This window comes from Rhinopithecus roxellana, chromosome 7 (assembly GCF_007565055.1).
Source record: "Rhinopithecus roxellana isolate Shanxi Qingling chromosome 7, ASM756505v1, whole genome shotgun sequence".
NCBI classification, from domain to species: domain Eukaryota; kingdom Metazoa; phylum Chordata; class Mammalia; order Primates; family Cercopithecidae; genus Rhinopithecus; species Rhinopithecus roxellana.
Genome location: NC_044555.1, coordinates 51,475,451 through 51,497,159, shown reverse-complemented (window position 1 = coordinate 51,497,159; position 21,709 = coordinate 51,475,451). Strand labels below are relative to the sequence as shown.

Sequence of the window (21,709 nt, the reverse complement as noted above, 5' to 3'; positions counted from 1 at the left end):
CTTCCCCACACACATGCATCAGCCATTCCCGTAACATGGTTACCCAGACCTTGTCTGTGCTAAGCACTGGGCAAGGGACAGGGTCAGAGAGTGGGGCGGGGAGGCCCACAGCCTGGGTCCCTGCCTTCCTGGAGCTCCCATGTCAGTGGGGGAGGCAATGGCAGCCCCTGACAGAGAACACCCATCCCAGGCAGGTGGGTAGCCAGGTCAGTTCCCAGAGGACAGGGAGGGAGGGGTAGCCAGGCTCCCAGGGTGGATGGGACCTGATGACTCTATATCAACAGACCCCCAAGGAAACGGTCCTAGCCCCCAACACCCAAGGCTCCTGGGTCAGGGCCAGGCAGCTGTCACTCTGGCTTCTACTTTGTTTCTACCACGAATGAGCTGTGTGACCTGGCTGAGAGTCTTGCCCTCTCTGGCTCTCTGTGTCCCCATAAGTACAATCAGAGAGTCTGTTCTCAGAATCTCCAAGGGTCCTGTGTTTCAGCGTGCTCAATTCCAAGTTAAATCTATGGTGAGAAACCCAACCTAGTTTGCTATTTCCTCCCTGCCCTTTGAGTGGAATCAAGAGCAAATTAGAGCTGTGTGCAATAATCCCAGCTACTTTGGAGACTGAGGAGAGAGGGATTTTTAAAAAGACAAAGTGCCGGAGACTTTGGGAGATCCCTCAGAGTCCCATTCCTTGGGATGGAGCTCTCAGGCAATGCGAATTGGTTATAAAGGTGCTGCCAGGGTTTCTGGGCTGTGTCCTGCACCTGGGGTACAGAGTAGGAACGTAAGGGGCCCTTGGAGTGATAGGGGCATGTAGGGAGGTACTGTGTAGGTGATAACACTTAAGGATCTGGAGACCAAAAATAAATAAATAAATAAGAGATGAAAGGACAGACGGACAACTCAATGACAAGGAAAAAATATAGGCTGAGGGTTAGACATATAGTGGGACAGGAAGACAGGAGGGGGAACAGGCAGATACCAAAGGCAGAGACGAAGAAGGTGCGGGAGGAATGGATGTAAAGGGACATACTGTTTACTAAACGCCTACCATGTGTTAGTAACCAAGTGGTGTTCTTTTTGAGCAGAGGATGTAGACTGAGGCGGGTGAGGACTAAGCCTCACCCGCTTCGGACTGGGATAAGAGGATGCGGCACCCATAGGGCGGGGCAAGAGCTGCCTAACAATTAGAAGAAAGAAGGCGTGCGGGGTGGAAAGCCTCAAAAGGGGGCACTGCCGGCCAGGGGTGAGGTTTTAGGCAAACGGACATAGGACTCAACGATGAAAACCGGGCTGGAACCAAACAAGAAGGCAGAGGGGAGCAGGGAGCTTCGAAGAGCCGCTGCGGGAAGCTCTCCGCGAAGCGCAGCGCAGCCCTGACCTCCCCGCCCGGGGCTGCCTGGCTCTCAGTTCACCTGGATTCCAGCGCGGCGCGTCCCACTGGGTGCCCTTCACACCCCACTGAGTCCACGTCCGTGGCTTCGAGAGCCGCAACGCCGGACCCCAACCCCGCGCCTGGGCCATGTGTCCGCGGGCGCCGCGCGGTGCCAGGCGACTCAGCAGCCCAAGAGCGAGCTGACGAACCGGAGTGCTGGCGCCTCGGGTAGTTTTGCGCCAGGACTGAGCGAACCCGCGGGGAGCCCGGGGAGGGAGGGGCTGAGCGGATGATGGCTGTGTTTCCCCGCCCCCTCAGTCGCGACTAGAAAGTTCCACGCCCCCACCTTGAGCAGGAACTCCCCCTTTTCTAGCCTCCAGTCATCTACTCAGCGGTTCCGCCTCTCCATCACCATTGGACGCCTTCTTCCAGGTTGGAGTCACCTTCTTTCCAGCCTTTTCCAACTTGGCCACCATTCGAGAGTTGTCTGTCCACTGATTACTCTCCTTTCTGTTCTCATACTTCAGTGCAAGATAGTGCGGGTGTCTTCTTAGTTATGGGGTCAGCCCCTCCACCTCCTGTCTGCCCCCAAATCTCACCAACCATGTGACGTGGAGGAAGGCCTTGTGCAACAGCCAGATGGAGAAGGAAACAATGGCTCTGGCCATCCTGGCAGACTGACTCACTCCTCGGCGTCCCTTACCGCCCCCTACTTTTCACTCCTCCCCGCAACCCCGTTTTCTGACTGGCTGGCCTGAGCAACTGACCAGCTGGATTCCACCAACGACACTTTGAAATCTTTCTAGTACCAAGAATATCCTGAAGTGGAAACAGCCCTTAGACTCCCTTATGCTACAGATGGAAAACTGAGGCCCAAGAATGCAAATGACTTGGCCTTCATCTAGGCTGGGGCAGTTATCTCTATGTTGCAGGACTGTTGTAAGGATCTGAAGGATTGATCATGGTGCCTGGCACGGAGTATAGACTCCATCAAGAAAGATTAGCTTTTATTCTCAAAGAGTTTAGCCCCCGGGCATGTACCACAAAAAAAGCCTGGACCAGGACTCTAAGGTACATAACCTTTTCTCTGATACATAATCCCCACCACAGCAAGCAAACTTGCATTACCTGACTTGGGGATGGTGAGGGGGTCCTGTCTAAATTTGTTTACAATGGAGATAAGGCCAAAAGTTACCAACAGCTCTCAGACCAGGTCATTTCCATTCTACTTCTGTTGGTGGCCAGTAAAGGGACCAAGATTCTAGTAGAGCCTCTGCACTAACTGTGGCATAACCTGGGTGATTTCTCCTCTCTGAGTCTCAGTTTCCTCATCTGTAAAATGAGGATAATATTCCTATGACACGATGGGAATGATGAATGTGCATTGTGAACGATAAAGGGGTACATGGGTGAAGGTCACAGCCCCTACCCTCTACTGTCTCCATACCTTGTTCCTGGAATCTAGAGCTAAGCTACTCCATTTGTGAGGGATAAGCTAGAAAAAGGAAGTGCAGTTTCCAGTTGATTTGTGCTTATTTGCATGATATTTGCACCCACTTTTCATGAACTCAGTGTCAGAGCTGGAAGGAAATTAGCGGTTAACATGTTGATCTTCACGTCGTGCATCCCTTTTCCCCAGGGCAATGGTGGCATATAGTAGTAGGTGTTCACAAAATATTTACTGTCTGAATGAATGCATTCTTCATGTGGGAAGCAGACTTGTGCAAGGTCGCACAGTGAGTTGTTTCAGAACCAAGGCAGATCTGACTCTGCTCCTCCTTCCACTAGGTCATTTCTACTTCACGGAATTATTATTTTTTTCCTTCAAATGACCATAAATCAATGGGAAGCCCATTTCTCTCTCCCAGCACCCTCTGGCCTATCAGCAGTCCCCATTCTGGACTAGCCCAGGCAGGACAAACAGTCACTGGGATGCCCCTCTCTGGGTCCAACTTTCTGCTGCCACTCTGTTGACTCCTGAGTTTCGAGCAGAGCCTGCACTGCGCCTGCCACAGGGGCAGCCCCCCTCCCCACACCCCGCTCCGCCCACGAAAAAGGAGGCCTCAGTCAGCTTCCTCCAAGCAGAGGAGTTTCCCTTTTGCTCTCCGGTTGGGCGGGAGTGTGAGACACAGCCCCAGGCAGCGGCAGCAGCAGCCTAGAAGGAAGGGCGGCAGCAGTCACTTCCCACCCTGCTAAGGCATCTCCCGCCCTGTCTAGTTCCGCGCCTATTTCCTGAGTTCTGCTGCTTCAGCTCCAGCCACAGCTCCGAAGATTCACTTGAATCACAGAGCCCTGGAGCCGGGAAGGAACTTCGAGGTTATTTATTTCCACCTCCTCCCCACTCCAGGCAGGAGTGCCTGCTGTTAGCAAAGAGGAGGAGAGGGGGCACCTTACTAAACCTTCACAGCTTCAAGTTTCTCCTCCAGATAATGGACATAATATGACACAGAGCTGACAATGGTGCTGTGAGAGGGGATGCAAGAATGGATCTAATAAAAGCTGATGTGGATTGAGCACAAGCTATACCAGACATTGCTCTAAGTGCTTATTTAATTCTTACCACAATGCTCTGAAGTATATATATCATCATCATCACCCCAGTTTACAGATGGAGAAACTCAGGAGCAGCAAAAGTAATCCAAATTGCTCATAAGTGGCGGTGGCAGGATTGGGACCTTGAGCCTCCATCTTCACCCATATATAATGGTAATCATCATCATCCTTACCCCCAGAGAATGATTGACCCTCTTGAGAGTTACTTGAATTCACAAGTGTTTGTGTTACTGTAACTTTTGTATTCAAGTACCCCCTAAGGGCTGTGAGGGAAGAATGTGATGAAACCTTGGGGGGCTGATGATGTAAACCTGAAGTGTTGGCTCCAAGTGGGAATGTCTTTGAAGTCCAACTCTTATCTTAAACATCCACTTGAATTTTCAGTTAACTCTAGTATGCATCCTTGTTTTCTTATTAAAATTCATCTTTTTCTTCCTTAAGCCTTTGAAGAAAATGTACACTCCAGGAAGAGGGGACATACCAATCTAATACCTTCATATGCCTCCAGGCCATGGCCTTGTACCCCAGGGGTAGTAGGCACCTGGTTCAGTAAAAGATAGGCCCTTAGTCACTGAGAATAGCTAAGGTTTATGGAGTGTTTGTCATGTGAGCCAGCATTCTAAGCACTTTCTACATATGATTTAATAATCATATATAACTCTATGATAGGCTGAATTATTACTGCTACCATTTTCAATGGGAAAACTGCAGCATAGAGAGGTTAAATAATTTGCCCAAGGTCATACAGTTTGAACTGTCAGCTTTAGCTAGTAACCACTATACACACTGCCTCTCAGGCCACATGAGAGTTTCTCTTACCTACCTACCTCCACCACTTCCCACCAGGATGATTGATTTGATTCTTGGCAGAAGCAGTCCTGATTCCAATTAGAAGATCAGCTCCTTGAGGGCAGAGACAAGGGGGCTCCCTACTGCCCCTTTTCCCATATCAATGCTAAGCCTGGGGCTGGGCCATGCACAGGGCTGGTCCAGCATTCAGATTTGGCAACTGACTGTTTCCTGGCTGGTGGCAGTCTCTTGGGCCTAGCACCTGTTGAGCTGGTGGATACAGCACTAGCATTTCACACAGGAGTCCTCTGCCACCCTCTGTGGCAAAGATCTAGCTTTAGAAATGGCTGTCCACCATCTACAGGGACAAGTCCACACTTCTAAGATTGGCATTCAAAGCACCACACAAGCCTGCCTGGTTAACGCAGGTGGCATTCCCAGAACACACCTCCTTAACCCACCAAATGTGCTACATGTGTGCTTCTCTCTCACAAGAATGCTCATCCTTATTTCCTTTACATATTTCACAAACATTTATATGGTGCTTTCAAGGTACCTGAAACTGTTCTAAGCTTTTTGCACATTTTAACTCATAAAGTCCTTACAGAAACCCTGTAGGTACTATTATCCCATTTTACAGATGAGGAAACGAAGACACGAAGAGATTAAATTATTTGCCGTATCTCCTGTACTTGGTAAAGTCCAACATACCCTTTTAGTACAGTATCTCCTATGAATAGCATAAGCTGTTCCCTTTCTGGGTGACTCCACAGCTCAGTTACATCAGCAATCATTCTATATTGAGTTTAATTATCTATGTTTTCCTGCCCAATAAGGGTTTGAATTCTGTCAGCCAGGGGCTGTATTTTATTATTAATGGCATATCCATTGCTCAGGAAGGGATTTGGCACAGCGTTAGTACTTGAGAGGATATTCATTAAAAGATTGAATGCACTGGGCGCAATGCCTCACCCCTGTAATCCCAGCACTTTGGGAAGCTGAGATGGGTGGATCACTTGAGGTCAGGAGTTTGAGACCAGACTGGCCAACATGGTGAAACCCCATCTCTACTAAAAATACAAAAATTAGCCGGGCATGGTGGCGTGTGCCTGTAATCCCAGCTACTCGGGAGTCTGAGGCAGGAGAATCGCTTGAACCTGGGAGGCGAAGGTTGCAGTGAGCCGAGATCAGGCCACTGCACTCCAGCCTGGGTGACAGAGCAAGACTCTGTTTGAAAAAAAAAAAAAAAAATTGAAGGGTGAGTGAGTAGGTGGGTGGGTGAGTGGAAAGCCCAGGAGCAACCTTGACCAGACCAAATGGTGGCTGAGAGATTTGAGGTTTTCTTTCCCCCATGTTACTGAGGAAAGGAGCATAAAAGTGATTCAATGACCAAGCATGAAATGCAACCACAGGTGATCAGAGGGGAAGAGAGAGATGACCTCCCCCAGTCCCACCATTGGTGTGGCTGGACCAACCCTGGCACCCTGACCACAAAACCACTGGGCCGATGAGGCATCTAGTTAGCGACGAAAGCCAGCAACTCTTGGGGTCTGCTGTGAAGAACTGAGCTCACTGGCTTCTCTGTTTCCCCCTCAAAGGCTGCAAGCTTGCCTCTGCAATTCAGAGGTTCATATGGAAAAGAGAGAAGGGCTTAGATATCACCCCAGGGAGTTGGGGTTTGTTGCTTTTGGTCTCAAACATTGTGTTTCAGTGAACTTACTCTGTCCTTCCGTTGCTGGCCACATGCACTTGGCAGAAAAGTAAAGGGGAGTTTGGACACAACTCTGGTCTCAAGTCCTGAGTCTGCCATTCAGTAGCTGTGTAACCTTTGGCAAGTAACTGATGCTCAGTTTCTTCACCTAGAAAATGGAAGATTATTTTTTCTGCCCTGTAAACTTCAAGATAACGAATCTTAGAGCACTTCGTAAGTGAAAAATGACCAGACACAGGCAGAACCACAGTGGGAGTGCTACTTCTAGCAGTGTATGGCAGCTTTCCAGCAGAGGGCCCCCGGTCTCAGCCTTTTACCTGTCTCTACCTTGCTATGGATGACTACGGCCCATTCACCTTTTCAGGGCTTTAGTAAAATGGGAAGAATAATTCCTAGCCCTTTGCGGCCAAGTCTTAGAAAGGTTGCTGGATGGCAGAAACAGTGTACATGTGTACACATTTTACCAGCTTCACAGAAGGGGTCCCTAAGAACTGCAACTCTCAAAGCAGCCTTCAATATGAACATCAGCTTCAACGCTTTCTAGATGACATGTCATAGAACTCCTCTGAGCCTCAGTTTCCTCACTTGTTAAATGGAGGCAGTAACACCTACCTCCCTGAACTGTTAGGTGGAAAGAAGTGTTTGTCAAAAGAAAAGTCACCACTTATCCCTTCACCCTGCCTCGCTGCTTTCTTCTTGCCCTTGTATCACATAGGCCGCTCAGATCTGATGCTCACTAATTCCTTTTGCCTTTATCTGGGAAGTAGTCACAGTACCCACTCACATCTGTCCCCACCCCTACTTCCTGGCCTTAGTACACACACCTTCCCCTCAGTCAGAACTTGCATAAGCCCCTTTTCCCCTTCCTGTCACCTGGCAGGGCATAGCACCAACACACAGTAACACATGCCTTGCAGTCTGGCTCAGGATTCCAGGGCTCTGTCCATTCATACAAACTGGCCTTGCCAGAAAAAAAAGCTACTTTGGTGTCAGAGGAGCATTTTGCAGCTTGGAGGTCGGTACTCTGCCTCCTGTGTCCTCATCCTTGCCCTCTTGTGACTAGCCAGGGGGCCCTGTTTGTTTCCATCACTTGGTGTGCCCCTCTCGGATTCTAGGCCAGTGCCTGAGAGAGCACCGAGTGGTCAGGGCTTCCACACAACCCCAGCCTGGAGCTGGTGGCTCCTCAGAGAGCATCTTGATCCATGCCCGCCCCACATGGGACAGACGGAGATCCTGAAGCCCATCCAAACAGAGGCAAGGAACTCAGGGCCTTGCACTTGAGCTTTGTCCTCCAGCATTTGCCCCTCCCCTTCTCGGCCCTGCAGATTGTCTTCCAAGGCTTGCTCGGAACCTGAGTAGCTCACGAGATCAAGTCAGAAGAAGGGATTCCAGAGAAGTCCTGAGTTCCCAAAGAAGTTCTCTGGAAAAATTTATCCTATAATTTCTCCTCAGGGCGGTGTCCCCAGGTAACCCATGCCAAAGTCCTGGAAACAAAAGTTGGCAACGCACAGGTTCTTAGATAAACAGCGTTGGCAGTGGCATGCCTTGAACAGATAGAGGCACACATACATGGAAGCTGTGAAAAGGGCGGAGCGTCAAGTCTCCCCCTTTTACCTCCCCCACCCCAACAACAATGGGTTGGAAGTCAGGCTGTCATCCCAGAACCGTGGAGGAGAAGGAGAGTTGTGATAATGCCAGCTCAGGCCGGGAGCCCAATCAGAAGGCCTGGACAGTGGGATTTGACCCCAGTCAGCTGCATCCCACAGAACGGACACCTAAGGGAGAGTAGGCTACATGCCTTGTCACAACAGAACCCCAAACCCTGTGCAGTGAGAGGCCCCATGTGGATAGGGCTTTGTCTTATCTTGACATCTGGGGTGGCCTCAGCAGCATATGAATAGTCAGTGGGGCTGCTCACTTCAGGGACCTCCCTTCCCTCCTGCTCACTTTCCTTTCCTAGCTCTTCTTTGCCCAAGCTCGGGATGTTCTGTATTCTAATTTAACCAAGGGGGCTGTTCTCTTTGACCAAGTGATTGTCCCTTCATGCCTGGTACCGTACTCTGCCTTCGACTTGTTGTTTAACCTTGGGAATGTTATTTGCCCTCTCAGAGTTACAGTATCTTTATCTGAGCATAAAAAGATTAGATGGACTAGATCAGTGGCTGGGGAAGAGCCTCAAAGCCTATCATAGGGAGGCTGGGGGAGGGGAGAACAGGGAACACTGAGCCAGGAGTCTCCAGGTCCCGCTCCTACCCCACCTTGCTTCAATCAGAGCCATGCTGTTTTTATTTGTTTTATATATTGGGGTGTCACATAGGATTTAATTTTGGGGGTAGAAGTCTGCATTTAATGAAGTTTTAAAAGCCAATGAACCAGATATATTCTTCTTGCACCTGAGCCTCAGTTACCTTCTGAGTGACGACTGCATAACATAATACAGGTAAAACACTTAGAACAGCATCTGGCACATACTAATGACAATGGCAAGAATAGCCACCATTTACTGAGCACTGACTATGTGCCAAGCATTGTTCAAAGGCTATATATTTGGATCAACTCATTTGATCCTTCCAAACCTGCACAGAGAAATTTGGCAACCTGTCCAAGATCACACAACTAATGAGGGGCACAATGGGGATCTGAATACAGGCCATTTGGCTCTAGCGCTCTCATTCTTAATCGGTACATGTATTATTTCCCAATATATATTTAGGTTTATTCTCATTGCTGTTGTTTTCATTTGAAAATTATTGTACCTCTCTTCTGTAAAATGGGCTGAGTTCAACTCACAGTATGACTGTGTGACTAAAATCAGATTATGACTGTGGAGTGGGTGATCTAGAGCCTGCTCTGGCAGCCAGGCCGGGCTGCATGGTGCCCTTGTGTTGGTGTGCCAACTCTACTGAGGTAAAAAGCCTACAGTCTGGAACTGCCTCTCCAAACAGTGGACAGTGAAAAAGGGCTGAGTTTGCTAAGAAAGTAAGGACTGGCTCATGTGCTCGGAGCCTAGAAGAAGAAACCAGGCAGCAGAGCTTGTGGTAACTTATAAGGTAGCTGGATGCCCCACGTGGGACAGGACTCTACTGATTTGCTGCGTTTAAGCACTCACTGACCCTATCACTCTCAATCTCCATTCGTCTGGTTTGGCCTTCCTCCTTCCCTTTTTACTCCTCTTTCGGCCTCCTCTACTTTTCTCTTCCTCTCTATTCCCTCTTTTTGCTCAGCGAGATTCATAATAACTTGTTAAACCACAACCCTCATATTTCTTCTATTTCCACTTTCCAGGGGAATTTTGCAGCTGGTCCTGACTGTTTCTTCTGATTGATCCTCCCTTCTCTGGCCACACTCATCTCTTCTTGGACCCCACCCACCTTCCCCAGGCTAGTTCCCTTGACTTTAACCCTTTCAGCAGTGCATTATTAAACTGCAGAGTCTTGCCTTTCCTACCTTTAGTTGGAGGTCAGAGCCACAGACGCCCTGCATAAGTCCCTTCCCTTTTCTGGGTCTCAGTTTCCCGTCTGTCAAAGGTTGAAGGGGAGTGATGGAGGTTGGACTAAATGCTATCTGCGGAACTTTCTAGCTGTAATTTCCAACAGTTTTACATCTGATCCATTGAGAACATTGAATTTTCTTGACCACATCTTTCTACTTCCTTTCTCTATATATATGTATAATACATTGCGGGATGGGTAGGGGGCACGGGGAACTTTGAAATCGTTACTTGCAGCCAGAATCTGAGGAACTAGGAGCTGAAGGAGGTAAAGGGGGTGAAACAAGAGTTGCAGAATTTTCAAAGTAATTAAAGCACACTGGGGCAGTGAGGCTGGGCCAGTGCCCACTTGGTGGAGGAGCAGCATTTTGCAAGCCAAGTAAGTTTAGAAAAATGGTCCTCTCAGCTGGGTTTAGCTTCAAAGGAAGGTCAAGGAGGTGTGTGCCCAGAACCAGGGCAGGAGCAGAGTATCAGCACCTCCAGGTGTAGCACGACCCTGGGGATTCAGTTCCATACTCCTGGCATCGCCACCTTCCCATTCTGGACAAACTGAAACAAAAGGCAATGGGGACACAGCCCCCGATGGGCCAAGTTTCTGTTTCAAAGGTGCTTACAGTCAAGTTGCAGTGACAAGCATAGAGATAAATAGGGCCCACCTTACAGTTTCCAAGGTGCCTTCAATCTCTTTTCTCATTTGGTCCTTAAACCAACCCTGTGAGACAGGAGGAGAGGACATGTTTATCCCATTTACAGAGCAGACAACTGAGGGTCAAAGGGGTGATAGAATTTGCTGAAGCTGATCTGACCAGCAAGTGGAAAGCTGAGACTTAAATCTAAGTGCTTAGACTCCAGAGCCAACGCTCTGTTCAAAACATTTTTTTTAAATTATTTTTTTGAGACAGAGTCTCACTCTGTCACCCAGGCTGGAGTGCAGTGCCACAATCACGGCCCACTGCAGCCTCAACCTCCTGTGCTCAAGCCATCCTCCCACCGCAGCTTCCTGAGTACCTGGGACTACAGGCATGTACCACCACACCTGGCTAATTTTTTTTTTTTTTTTTTTTGGTAGGAACGGGGTCTTCCTATGTTGCACAGGCTGGTCTCAAACTCCTGGACACAAATGATCCTCCCACCTTGGCCTCCCAAATTGCTGGGATTACAGGCATAAGTCACCATGCCCAACCTCACATTTTCAATACCTTTGGCAATAGATTTCTGGAAAGCTAAAACAAACAAACAAAAAAAAAAACAACCTTTTCAGAGTGGCTAACTCTGGAAAGTGAGAATGAAAGATTATGGGTTGGAATTTTCACTCAGAACATGCATTTTACTTTTAATCCATATGTGAAAGGAAATAGCTCAAAATACAAGGCATGATTCATGCTATAAGACAGATACACAGTATGATGGGGATTTGAAAGAGGGAGGGAACACTATTTGAGCTGAGCTTCAGAGAATGGCAGAGGGCTAAATAGATTGAGATGGGGTTTGGAGGGAGCCTGAGGATCTCAGAGACTGTACAAGTTAGCCATTCCAACCCAGCAGCTGTTTCTGACTTCTGAGACAACGGGCTTGCCTAGAAGGAATTCTTCCTGAACAATTAGTTGCATATAGTGGGTAGGATTTCCTGTTTTCTTTCCTTTCCTCATTTTATATTGTGAGGTACCTGAGCCAGATCCCGGGGCTTAGGAAACACCTGCTGTATCCATAAGCCGTCTACCTGGGCTACAACCTTGGCTTGCTCTGAGATGTCCAGCCGAGCTGGGCCAGTTTGACCAGACACAGACACGTACAGAAGGAGCCACAGGAACCAGCAGACTTAAAAACAGAAGAGAGCCCCAGCCAGGCCCATCCCCTGCCCCACAATTGCTTTGAACTTTTTCACCCATCCATGATTCAGGGTCCAACTATCAGATGATCAGACCAATTATATTTTTGGCAAATCACATTGTTCACATTTTTAGAAAATCAAGGCCAGAAAAAGTCTTAAACATAATGTGCAGGAGCTCAAAGGACCTGAGGGACAACCCAATCCAATCCCTAATGATAGGGAAATTGGGGCCCAGAGAGGAAAAGGGACTTACCCAAGGACGCAGAGTCTGTTAGCAGCCAAGTCAACACATTATGCCTGGTTGTATTTCAGCCCCAGTGATGAATGACCCTTGCTGCAAACTGGGCCTCAAAGGGGCTCATTGGCAGACATGAGAAGAAAAGCACATCTGGTCTTTGGAGACCTGAAATGTATGAGGCACATCTGATCCTTCCATCACTCCACCCCAAGTTCCCCTCTGGCCTGCATACTGCCTTCCTGGAGTGGGGGTGGAGCTGAAGCCAGGATTCCACATCTGCCCTCTCCATCCCAGAGGCCCGGGGGCTCATTCCTGAGGTCTCAGTTCCTGCTTTCTTAATCTCAAATCAGACTTCTGGCTGGAGAAAACATCTTCCCCTCCCCCCACCCTACTGCCTGGGCTAGTCATGGTGGTAATTTGATAGTCATGAAATAACTGTAATTTCTGTACTGTCTGAGATCTTATAGAGCACTCCCACTCCCGTTATCACACTTAAGGTTCCACAACAACCCAGGAGTTGGGTATTTGGATTCTTATTTTAAAACTGAGAAAACTAGGGCCAGGCACAGTGGCTCATGCCTGCAATCCCAGCACTTTGGGAGGCCGAGACGGGTGGATCACCTGAGGTCAGGAGTTCGAGACCAGCCTGGCCAACATGGCAAAACCCTGTCTCTACTAAAAATACAAAAATTAGGCTGGGAGCAGTGGCTCATGCCTATAATCCCAGCACTTTGGGAGGCCGAGGCAGGTGGATCACCTGAGGTCAGGAGTTCGAGATCAGCCTGACCAACATGGCGAAAGAAACCCTGTCTTAACTAAAAATACAAAAATTAGTCAGGCATGGTGGTGCATGCACGTAATCCTAACTACTTGGGAGGCTGAGGCAGGAGAATCGCTTGAACCTGGGAGGCGGAGATTGCAGTGAGCCGAGATCGCATTATTGCACTACAGCCTGGGCAACAAGAGTGAAACTCCATCTCAAAAAAAAAAAAAAAAAAATTAGCCGGGCATGGTGGTGCACGCCTGTAATCCTAGCTATTTGGGAGGCTAAGGTGGGAGAATCTACTGAACTCAGAAGGTGGAGGTTGCAGGGAGCCAAGATTGCACCACTGCACTCCAGCCTGGTCAACAGAGCAAGACTCCGTCTCAAAAAAAAAAAAAAAAAAAAAAAAACCACACACACACACAAAAACCCTGAGAAAACTGAGGCTTAGAGATGTGATGACACAGCTAGTAAGTGACAAAGTCAGAATTCAGACCCAGAGGTTTATGAATTTTCCAGAAACTGTGTTCTTTCCACCATTCTAAGGCTACCTTTTTAGCTTGTTTCTTGGTAAGGATGGATAGATGGATGAATGGATAGGTGGATGCATGGATGGAGCAAATAGTTCCCAAGCACTCTGTTTGTGGCTGGCTCTGTTTCAGACGTCAGGATACAGAGAAAAATGAGACGTTTCTACCCTCAAGGAGCCTACTGTTTTACTTTGCGACCCTCAGACTTTTGCATCCCCAAAGTACCTCCAATGAACACAAAGAATTTATTCCCCACACAGGCCCGAGCAGCTGGAGGAGAATCTCACACAGCCAACCACAAGTGAGAATTTTTTTTCAAGTCTCCACTTTTATCTTATGAATTCATGTGAATGTTTTGTTTTGTTTTGTTTTGTTTTTGAGACGGAGCTTTGCTCTTGTCGCCCAGGTTGGAGTGCAATGGTGCAGTCTCGGCTCACTGCACCCTCTGCCTCTGTGTTCAAGCGATTCTCCTGCCTCAGCCTCCCGAGTAGCTGGGATTACAGGTGCCCGCCACCACACCTAGCTAATTTTTGTTTTTTTAGTAGAGACGGAGGTTTCACCATGTTGGTCAGGCTGGTCTCGAACTCCTGACCTCAGGTGATCCACCCGCCTTGGCCTCCCAAAGTGCTGGGATTACAGGTGTGAGCCATCATGCCCAGCTAATTCATGTGAATTATTTATGCTATTCCACAACAATTATATGCTTGTTTTAATATGAAAATTTCGCCCCCAGATCTTATGGAAAAAACAAGCCATTCCAGGCAGATGCTCTTGGAACCATCCTCTAGAAAGAGGTTCTGCTTACCCATAACCTCAGGGGAGACAATGGTATGTTTGTGTATGGTGAAGGCCTTGTGATTTCATGAAACTAAAATTTTGGTAAATAGACTATGTGTGTGTTTGCACACTACACATGTGACACATGTACATGTGTACCTGTAGAAGCTCCAGATTGTAGGCAGAGCTGGTTTCCTTGCAGGGCTATATGCTTCTTTGGCACCCCAAAATGATCCATACTTTTACCCTGGCAACTATCTGTGAACTAGCCATGTTCCTCAGCCCAGAAACTAGAACTGAAAAGAACCGTAGGGGTTCTGGAAGGTTTTGTTGTTGTTGTTGTTGTTGGTAAAAGACCTGTTGTATTGGCCCTTCTAGCAACAGTGGTAGGGAAACAAGATGGCACCTGCCTCCCAGTGACTGACAGCTGAGACGGGAGAAAGCCAGGCAAACTGACGGCAGCACATCTGGGGCAATGAAGTAGTTATCCTGGGAGATATTTGGGGACTGACAAAGCACTTCCCTGCTTTTGCTGGGCTTCTTAAAACAAAAAGCACATACTTGGTAAGGCCTGAATGTTGTTCTGCTGTTTGCGCATTGTGTAATTAATTTCTGTCTGTTTTTTCTTGGTTTTAATTGAAGGCTCTGAGTGCTGGCCTACTTTGGCCATCCTCAGGGAAACAAGAAAGGAGACTTGGACTCTTTCTTGGGCCATAGGTTAAAGGGAGCAGGACATCTCTGGGGGCCAGATGTGCTGATAACGGTAGGGAGATCAAAGTATGACAGCTCCAAGTGGCCAAGGGGGTGAAGGGCTGGAGATTATAAAACAATTACCCCCTCCCCTCCTTAAGAGTCTCCTTTTGGCCTTTTTCTTTTTCCAAACCTTGAAGGGTTTTGTGTTTTGTTTTTAGTAAGGGAGGCTGTTCCCTTCCCCTGTGGAATGTATTCCCTGAAATATCCTGCTCCAGGGACAAATGGACACAGAGTTGGAAGCCTCTGTTCTCAGGAGCCCTACTTCCTATGTTTTCATTTTTCTTCTCAAAATGCAAACCAAACTAACTCTTCCTGTTTCTGGGCTTGGGATGTGGAAGGTCACACAGCAGGAACCCTTTAGCAAACAGGTCAGAAGGGGCCTCTGAAAGCTGCCCCTTGGCTGCCCTGCCATTGGGGGAGGGCTGTTTGAATGGAATTTAGTTTTATGGAAAGAAGAGGAGGATGAGGAGAATGACTTTCAGGCTGTGGTGAGGGAATGGCTCTGCTTCTGACACCAGTTTGTTCTGCTTTGCCTCTGCCCTCTCCCCAGGCAGACCAAGGCTTGGGAGCCATGGAGCTTTCACAAACTCAGCTGCTGATGTTCAGTCATTGGTCACTGTCAGTCAGGAGTACGTGTAGGAAAGAGTGATCAGGACTCTGAGAAACGATTTTAGGAGCTAGGAAAGGACAGATTCTGGGGAGCACATTATAGATGAGTAGAGTCTTGGGTTCTAGTCTCAGTTTTGCTGCCAACTAGCTCTAAGCTGTTGTGCAGATCCCTTAGCTTATCTGGGCTTCATTCCCCAGCTGCAACGAGAACATTGGACTGTATGAGCTATAAGATCCCTCCTACCTTAGATTTTGGGAGATTCTAAATGCCAGCAGATTGGCCTTAAGGAAGAAGGAACACACTACTTCCAAGGGACTTCAAGGGGTGAAAATAGGGCCACTGGGTGGAAGTTGTTGTAAGGCAGATTCTGGCTCAATATAAAGAACTTTTAACAGTATAGAATGAAAAAGGATGCTTCACCATACCTGAAGAGTTTGGTCAAAGCCCAAGTTGGGCATGGAGCAGGAAAGGTAAAAAAGGGAAAATTGAACACCAGATTCGAGCTATGATTGCCAACATTTAATGCAGCCAACCACAGTCTCCAAATGAAACTTTAATGCAGTCAACTACAGTCTCCAAATGAAATGTTCATGGAACCTTCGAAAAGTCAAATAGATTAAGTTGAATGGAGCGGGAATGAGATATCCCATAACTCTGTCTTCCTCTCATGTCCCCTAAGGAATCTCTGGGGACACTAGGGTTCCTCAGTACTCAGTTTCAAAAGCACAGGTTAATATAGTCCTTAAGTGTCCTTCCTGCCTTGAGACGTGGGCGACCTCCACATTTCGAGAGTTTGGTGAAAATGTGTTTTACATGGATCTGCACCATTGGCTGGAACCACTGGATCCTCAAGGCCCTGTCTCAAGAGGTTTTGTCATCTGGAGCCAGTGGGGCTCTATGTTGATCTGTAATAGCTAGTTCAGAGCTGAAATGATAGGGAAGAAAGTCTGCTGAAAGGAAGAAGTCACCAGTCTGATTACCAGAAGTTCTTTTGCTATGCCATCAAAAATAAAAGCCAGTTCTTGGCAGACTCATTGTTTATGTGAGACCCTATGCTTAGTTCTGGGAATCCAGGGGTCAGTCAGATGTAGCCATTGTACACCAAGAGCTCATGGTCTATGGGAGAGACAGGAAAGAAAAGAGGCCAATGCAGAACAGTGTGATGTTTTATAATGTAATAGCTACGGACAAGATGGGAAGGGAGGCCAGAGCATGGCTTGACAGGCCAAGAAGGGAGCTGGCAACAACACGCTCAGGGGAGAGTCTGTCTAGGAAATAGCGAGTTGTCCCATGGAGCTCAGAAATATAGGAATGAGGTGGGAGAGGAAGCAAGAAAGATAGGCTGTCTAAGCTTGAGAGATCTTGAATGTCAGAGCATAGAAGTTGGACTTTGACCAAAGGTAGGAAACAACCAAAGATTTTTGAGGATGCCTAAGTTTTTCTTTTAAAGAGACAACTTTGGCAGCAGTATGGAGGGTGGACTGGAAGGGCGAGTATGGTGGCAGGAAGACCAGTTAGGTAGTGGTCGCAACCATCAAGGCCAGAGATGCTAGGGCCCAGATGGAGGCCTATGTTAGTGTGAGTGACAAAAAAAAGGGGTAGATTTAGGAAGCCTTATGAAGAGGTCCCATGCACACAACTAAATGACAGCAAATTAGAAAGATGGAGTCCAGGTAACGCCCATGATTCTTGCTCGAGTGGCTGGGTGCATGGGGCTGCTTTAACCAAGAAAGCAGATTCTGGAGAAAGAGGAGGTTTCCAGAGAAATGATAAAGAACTATGATCTTTAGTGTTGAGTTTGAAGGATCCACAGGACCTTCTGGTGGAAGTGTCCAATAGCACTTCCCAGGTCCTTTTCAGAACTGTCTTTCCACCTGAAGTTCCCATGCCCTCTCCAGCCCCTGATTTGGAGTGGCCTACACTGTGAAAATGGTCATCTAGGCTATACCTCGAGAGATATACCTGACCTGCCTCTCTAAACCTAGACCTAATTCTGTCTTGTACTCTTGAAGCAACTGAGAACCTGGGCTTCCCAGCCCCTTGGGCCACAAAGGAAGCCCTTACACTCCTCCAGAGGCCTGGAAATCCTTCCCCCATGCCAAAGAACATCTTGAAATTGCCCTTTCCACTGACCCTACCCCCACCTCCCTTTCCTTTCAGCCTGACTTCTGGAAGAGAGGGGGCCGGGGCACAAAATCAAAATCTTGAGACCTTCTAGTTCAACATTCTCATTTTGCAGACAAGGAAACTGAGGCCCAGGGAGCAGAGGTGACTAACTCAAGGTCGCAGAAGGAGTTAATGATGGACATGAGACTAGATCCTAGGTCTCTCAAGTCACAGTCCAGCATTTTTACCTTGGCTGAATTCACTGTAGATCATGGTTAAAAGATTTCCTGTCTCAAATGATAATAAATTCCAGATGCTCCCTAACTAAGTAGATCTTTATACTATTCCAAGTTGCTGGGTAAAATATCTGTCAAATGTTAGATAAGCCATGCCCTGCAAATGTTCTTTGTAAAATAACAAATGTTAAATGACCAGATCTGCCAAGACTTAGTTATCAAAATGATTCGGTCATTTTCAAAAGAAAGGATGTGGATTGAATTATTATTATTCTGATGACTTTCATATGCTTAGTATTTTTTTCTACTGCCCTTCTGAGCCTTGGAGGTGACAGACACCCAATAGCATGTTAAATAAATGTATTTGTTTCTATTTTCTACTGTTCAAATCTGTCTCCCCGCTCCCTCAGAGCTTGGGGGAGGGGTCTTGGGCAGCTGATGGATGAGTCTGATGCTGAGGCCAAGCCTGCAGCCAGACTGGAGCCAGTTGGGTTGCGAGCAGGGGCTCTTGTTACAGGCAAACTATTACCCTACCAGGCCACCTCAGCCACTTCAGCAGGAGCCTGGAGTGAAGCCTCAAATGGCTCCAGGCAACAAAAGGAGCTTTGTGCACTGGGAGCAGGGGACCTCGGGGAAGGATTTGGCGCAAAGGCGGTGGGAGGGAAGGTCAGCAGCCTCCTCACCTCTGTGGGCTGCTGGGAAGCGAGCTAATGAACTCCGTGGAGTGTGGGGTTTGTAAGTCAAGGAGTCACTGAATTTCAGAGCAGCAAGATACCTTAGAGGTCATTTAAAGCAAGCTGAATTCAGTTTATAGTTAGAGTCACTAAGGCCCAGAGAGGGAAAGGGACAGGCCCAAGGACACACAGCTGGCAAAGGTCACAGCCAAAACTGGAACCTAGAGCTTCGGGCCCCAGTCAAGTATTCTCACTTCAGCACTTAAGAGGCAGTTTTGAATTGTGGGTTTTATTTGGAGGAAACGGGTTCCTTTTAGGCTCCAGGACCTTTCCATCTTAGGAGCAATTTGTGCTCAAGCAACAGGGTGTGAAGGTCTGAAAGAAATAAGAAGTGAAGATGGGAGCCTGAGAGCATGTAGCATGTCTTGGAGTGAGTCCCTAAGGCCTGAACTTCCTCCTGAGCTGCTGGTTTTACTACCGCTAGCTCTGTGTTTCTCAGTGTTTGATATATATGTTGACATAGGATGATTTGGGGTGGTACATTGGCATCTGCATCATGATAGATGTATATATAATTTACTACATATCAGGAAAAATGTAACTAGTGCCTCAAAACCTAATTTCATAGATTTTATGGCTTAGGGTGAGGTTATTATTTAAAATCAGGTTGATTTAAAGAAAAATATTAAGTACTTAATGGCATGGATGATGTGATGGCAAAAATTCTGAAGTTGGTTCACAAATAAGTGACATTTGGGAAACACTGTGCTAGTGGCTTCTTGGACTGTCATAGCAGGGACTTCAAAGGTAATTCACCTTTGAAGGTCATTCTCTTGGGCCTGGGCAGCACCACATGTGTTGAAGCCAGTTGGATATTCCTAATGCTCTCCTATAAGGTGGTACCAAGTGATCCTATGACAGCCCTTACAAGGTTTCCTCTGTCAGTGGGATCACTAGAACAAAAGCAATGATGTGTCAGATAAATCTTTGCTTGATTCATCCTAATAGAAGGAAGATGAGCTGGGCGTGGCAATGCAGCCCTGTAGTCCCAGCTACTGAGGAGGCTGAAGTGAGAGGATCCCTTAAGCCCAGAAGATTAAGGCTGCAGTGAGCTATGTTGCACCACTGCACTTCAGCCTGAGTGACAGAGACCCTGTCTCAAAGAAAAAAAAAAAAAAAAAAGGAAGGAAGGAAGAAGGCGAAAGAAAGAAAGGAAGGAAGGAAGGAAGGAAGGAAGGAAGGAAGGAAGGAAGGAAGAAAGAAAGAAAGAAAGAAAGAAAGAAAGAAAGAAAGAAAGAAAGAAAGAAGATGGAGGAGGAAGGAAGGAAGGAAGGGTAGGTAGGAAGGAAGGAGAAAGAGAAGAAGAAAGAAAGAGAAAGAGAAAGAAAGAGAAAGAAAGAAAGAAAGAAAGAAAGAAAGAAAGAGAGAGAGAGAGAGAGAGAGAAAGAAAGAAAGAAATTACATACCACTCTCAGCCTGGAGTCAGTATTTTGGCTTTCTTGTCACTAAGAAGTCCCTGGCTGGTCCTCTCCTCTACCACTTCTGTTCTGCTCTGGTGGCACTTGGGAGAAATGGCATAGGAGAATGGGACAGGCTCAATGTATAGATAAGAACACTGAGGTTCAGAGAGGGGAAGGCCCTTACTTGGTATCATTCCACCATGAGTGGCACAGTCAAGACTGGGTCCCAAAAGAATGCTGATTCTACCAGCCCATACTTCCTGCCCCGGGATTCCTGCTCCATGACCTTTTCTGCAGCTCCCCTCAGCCCCACCCCCAGGCCAGTCAGGCAGTGCCAGCCCCCATCGCAGTCCCATCTAACACAGCTCACTTGATTCAGACCTTCTAAACTCATCGAGGGCCAAGAATCTGCTAATACTGATCACCTCTAAGAGGCTTGCTTGGTGGCTGGGGACTTGGGGTGAGAAGAGACTGTATTCTTGTACCTCTTGAATTTTGAAACGTGTGAAGATATTACCTATGTCTCAAATAATACGTAACAAAACAATGAAGCATTCTGCTCACCTCACGACCTAAATTTCAGAAAAAATCAATCACATTTGTTCAGCACTTTGACATTTTTAATGTGCTGTCTATTGTGATCCATACAAGAGTCCCAGCAATAAGCTCCATTTTGTAGATGTGGACACCAGTCCAGACAGAGGAAGCTACTTTCCTGGGCTCACACAGTGAATCTATAATGAAATTTGGGCTAAAATCCAGGTGCCTTGATTCCCAGTGCCTTGCTGCTACCATTTCCACATCCACACAAACTCATAATTTATGCCAGATTGTTTTTTAATCAGCCTGAGACAACGTGTTCCCGTTTGCCTTTAAATAGACATTTTCAAACTTTAACCTAAGAAATAGCAGAAAGACCGGTCCCACCTTAACTTTGTAGGTGGCAACCTCCTCTGCCTGACCCCACCCCCTAAAAGATACTCCTGTCTACTCTGGAAGCCACAGACCACTCAGCCACTTGGTGCCCACCTTCCCAGAGCTCAGTGCTGGTACATCTGCCTGGCACAGACATTCTAAAGAGGTAACTTGGCAGCTGTGAGTGCATTCATCTGAGGGGGTCACTATTTCAGGGCCTGAGGGGTTTCTTTTTAGCCTTTGCAGCTGGTGTCTCTGAAATGGAGAAGTGTGTCCTTCCCCTAGTACGGGCAGTGCACAGACCTTGTGCCCCCAGAAGTCTCTGTTGCAAAGCAGAAACTGCCCAGCAAGAAGCCTTGGAATGATGATGAGGGGGAAAGGCAGGGTGGGGAAATGGAGAAGCAGATGTATGCTGTATGCTGATCAAAGCAGTGTTCCTGTTTCAAAATAAATCCTCTCTTATCTGCTGTCATGGCAATGCAAATAAACCCCCCACCCTATCAGTTCTTGTTTTGTAGCAGCCACCACCCAAAAAAACTCAGAGTCCTAAGATGGAAACGTCCTTGGGAAGTCACTAGAATCCCCTCTCTGCATCCTGGTGTGATTTGCCCAAACCAGCTCCAACTACTTTGGAAGATCTTTATTAGTAAGGGTTCTGGTTTTCTCTTCCAACGTCTTCCCATGATGGCTTGCACAGACCCTTAGCATGCCACTTGTTAACTGATGCCTTTCTGTTTTGGCAGCCTCAATCCTGTCACCAGCAGCTATGCTTATTCTAGTCATGAGCTCATCCTGATGAAAAATTGGAGCCAATGGGAATGACTGAAGTCAGGCTAGAGCCAGGAGGATGGCCTTGATGACCTCAGCAAAGCCCAGCTGATACAGGAGTTCAGGCTCCAGCACCAAA

The 21,709-nt window shown here is 47.5% G+C and overlaps 1 protein-coding gene across 3 annotated transcripts in view; it reads right to left on the bottom strand.

The window, feature by feature from the left end:
• Positions 1-1,559, bottom strand: part of STARD8 (StAR related lipid transfer domain containing 8) — a 40,869-nt gene extending 39,310 nt beyond the window's left edge. For all 3 annotated transcript variants that reach the window (XM_030934702.1, XM_030934703.1, XM_030934706.1), the window contains exon 1: positions 1,407-1,559. In XM_030934702.1, coding sequence (XP_030790562.1) covers positions 1,407-1,515 — 109 coding nt within the window. In that variant the 5' untranslated portion in view covers positions 1,516-1,559. The remainder of the gene's footprint in view (positions 1-1,406) is intronic.
• Positions 1,560-21,709: the final 20,150 nt, after the last annotated feature.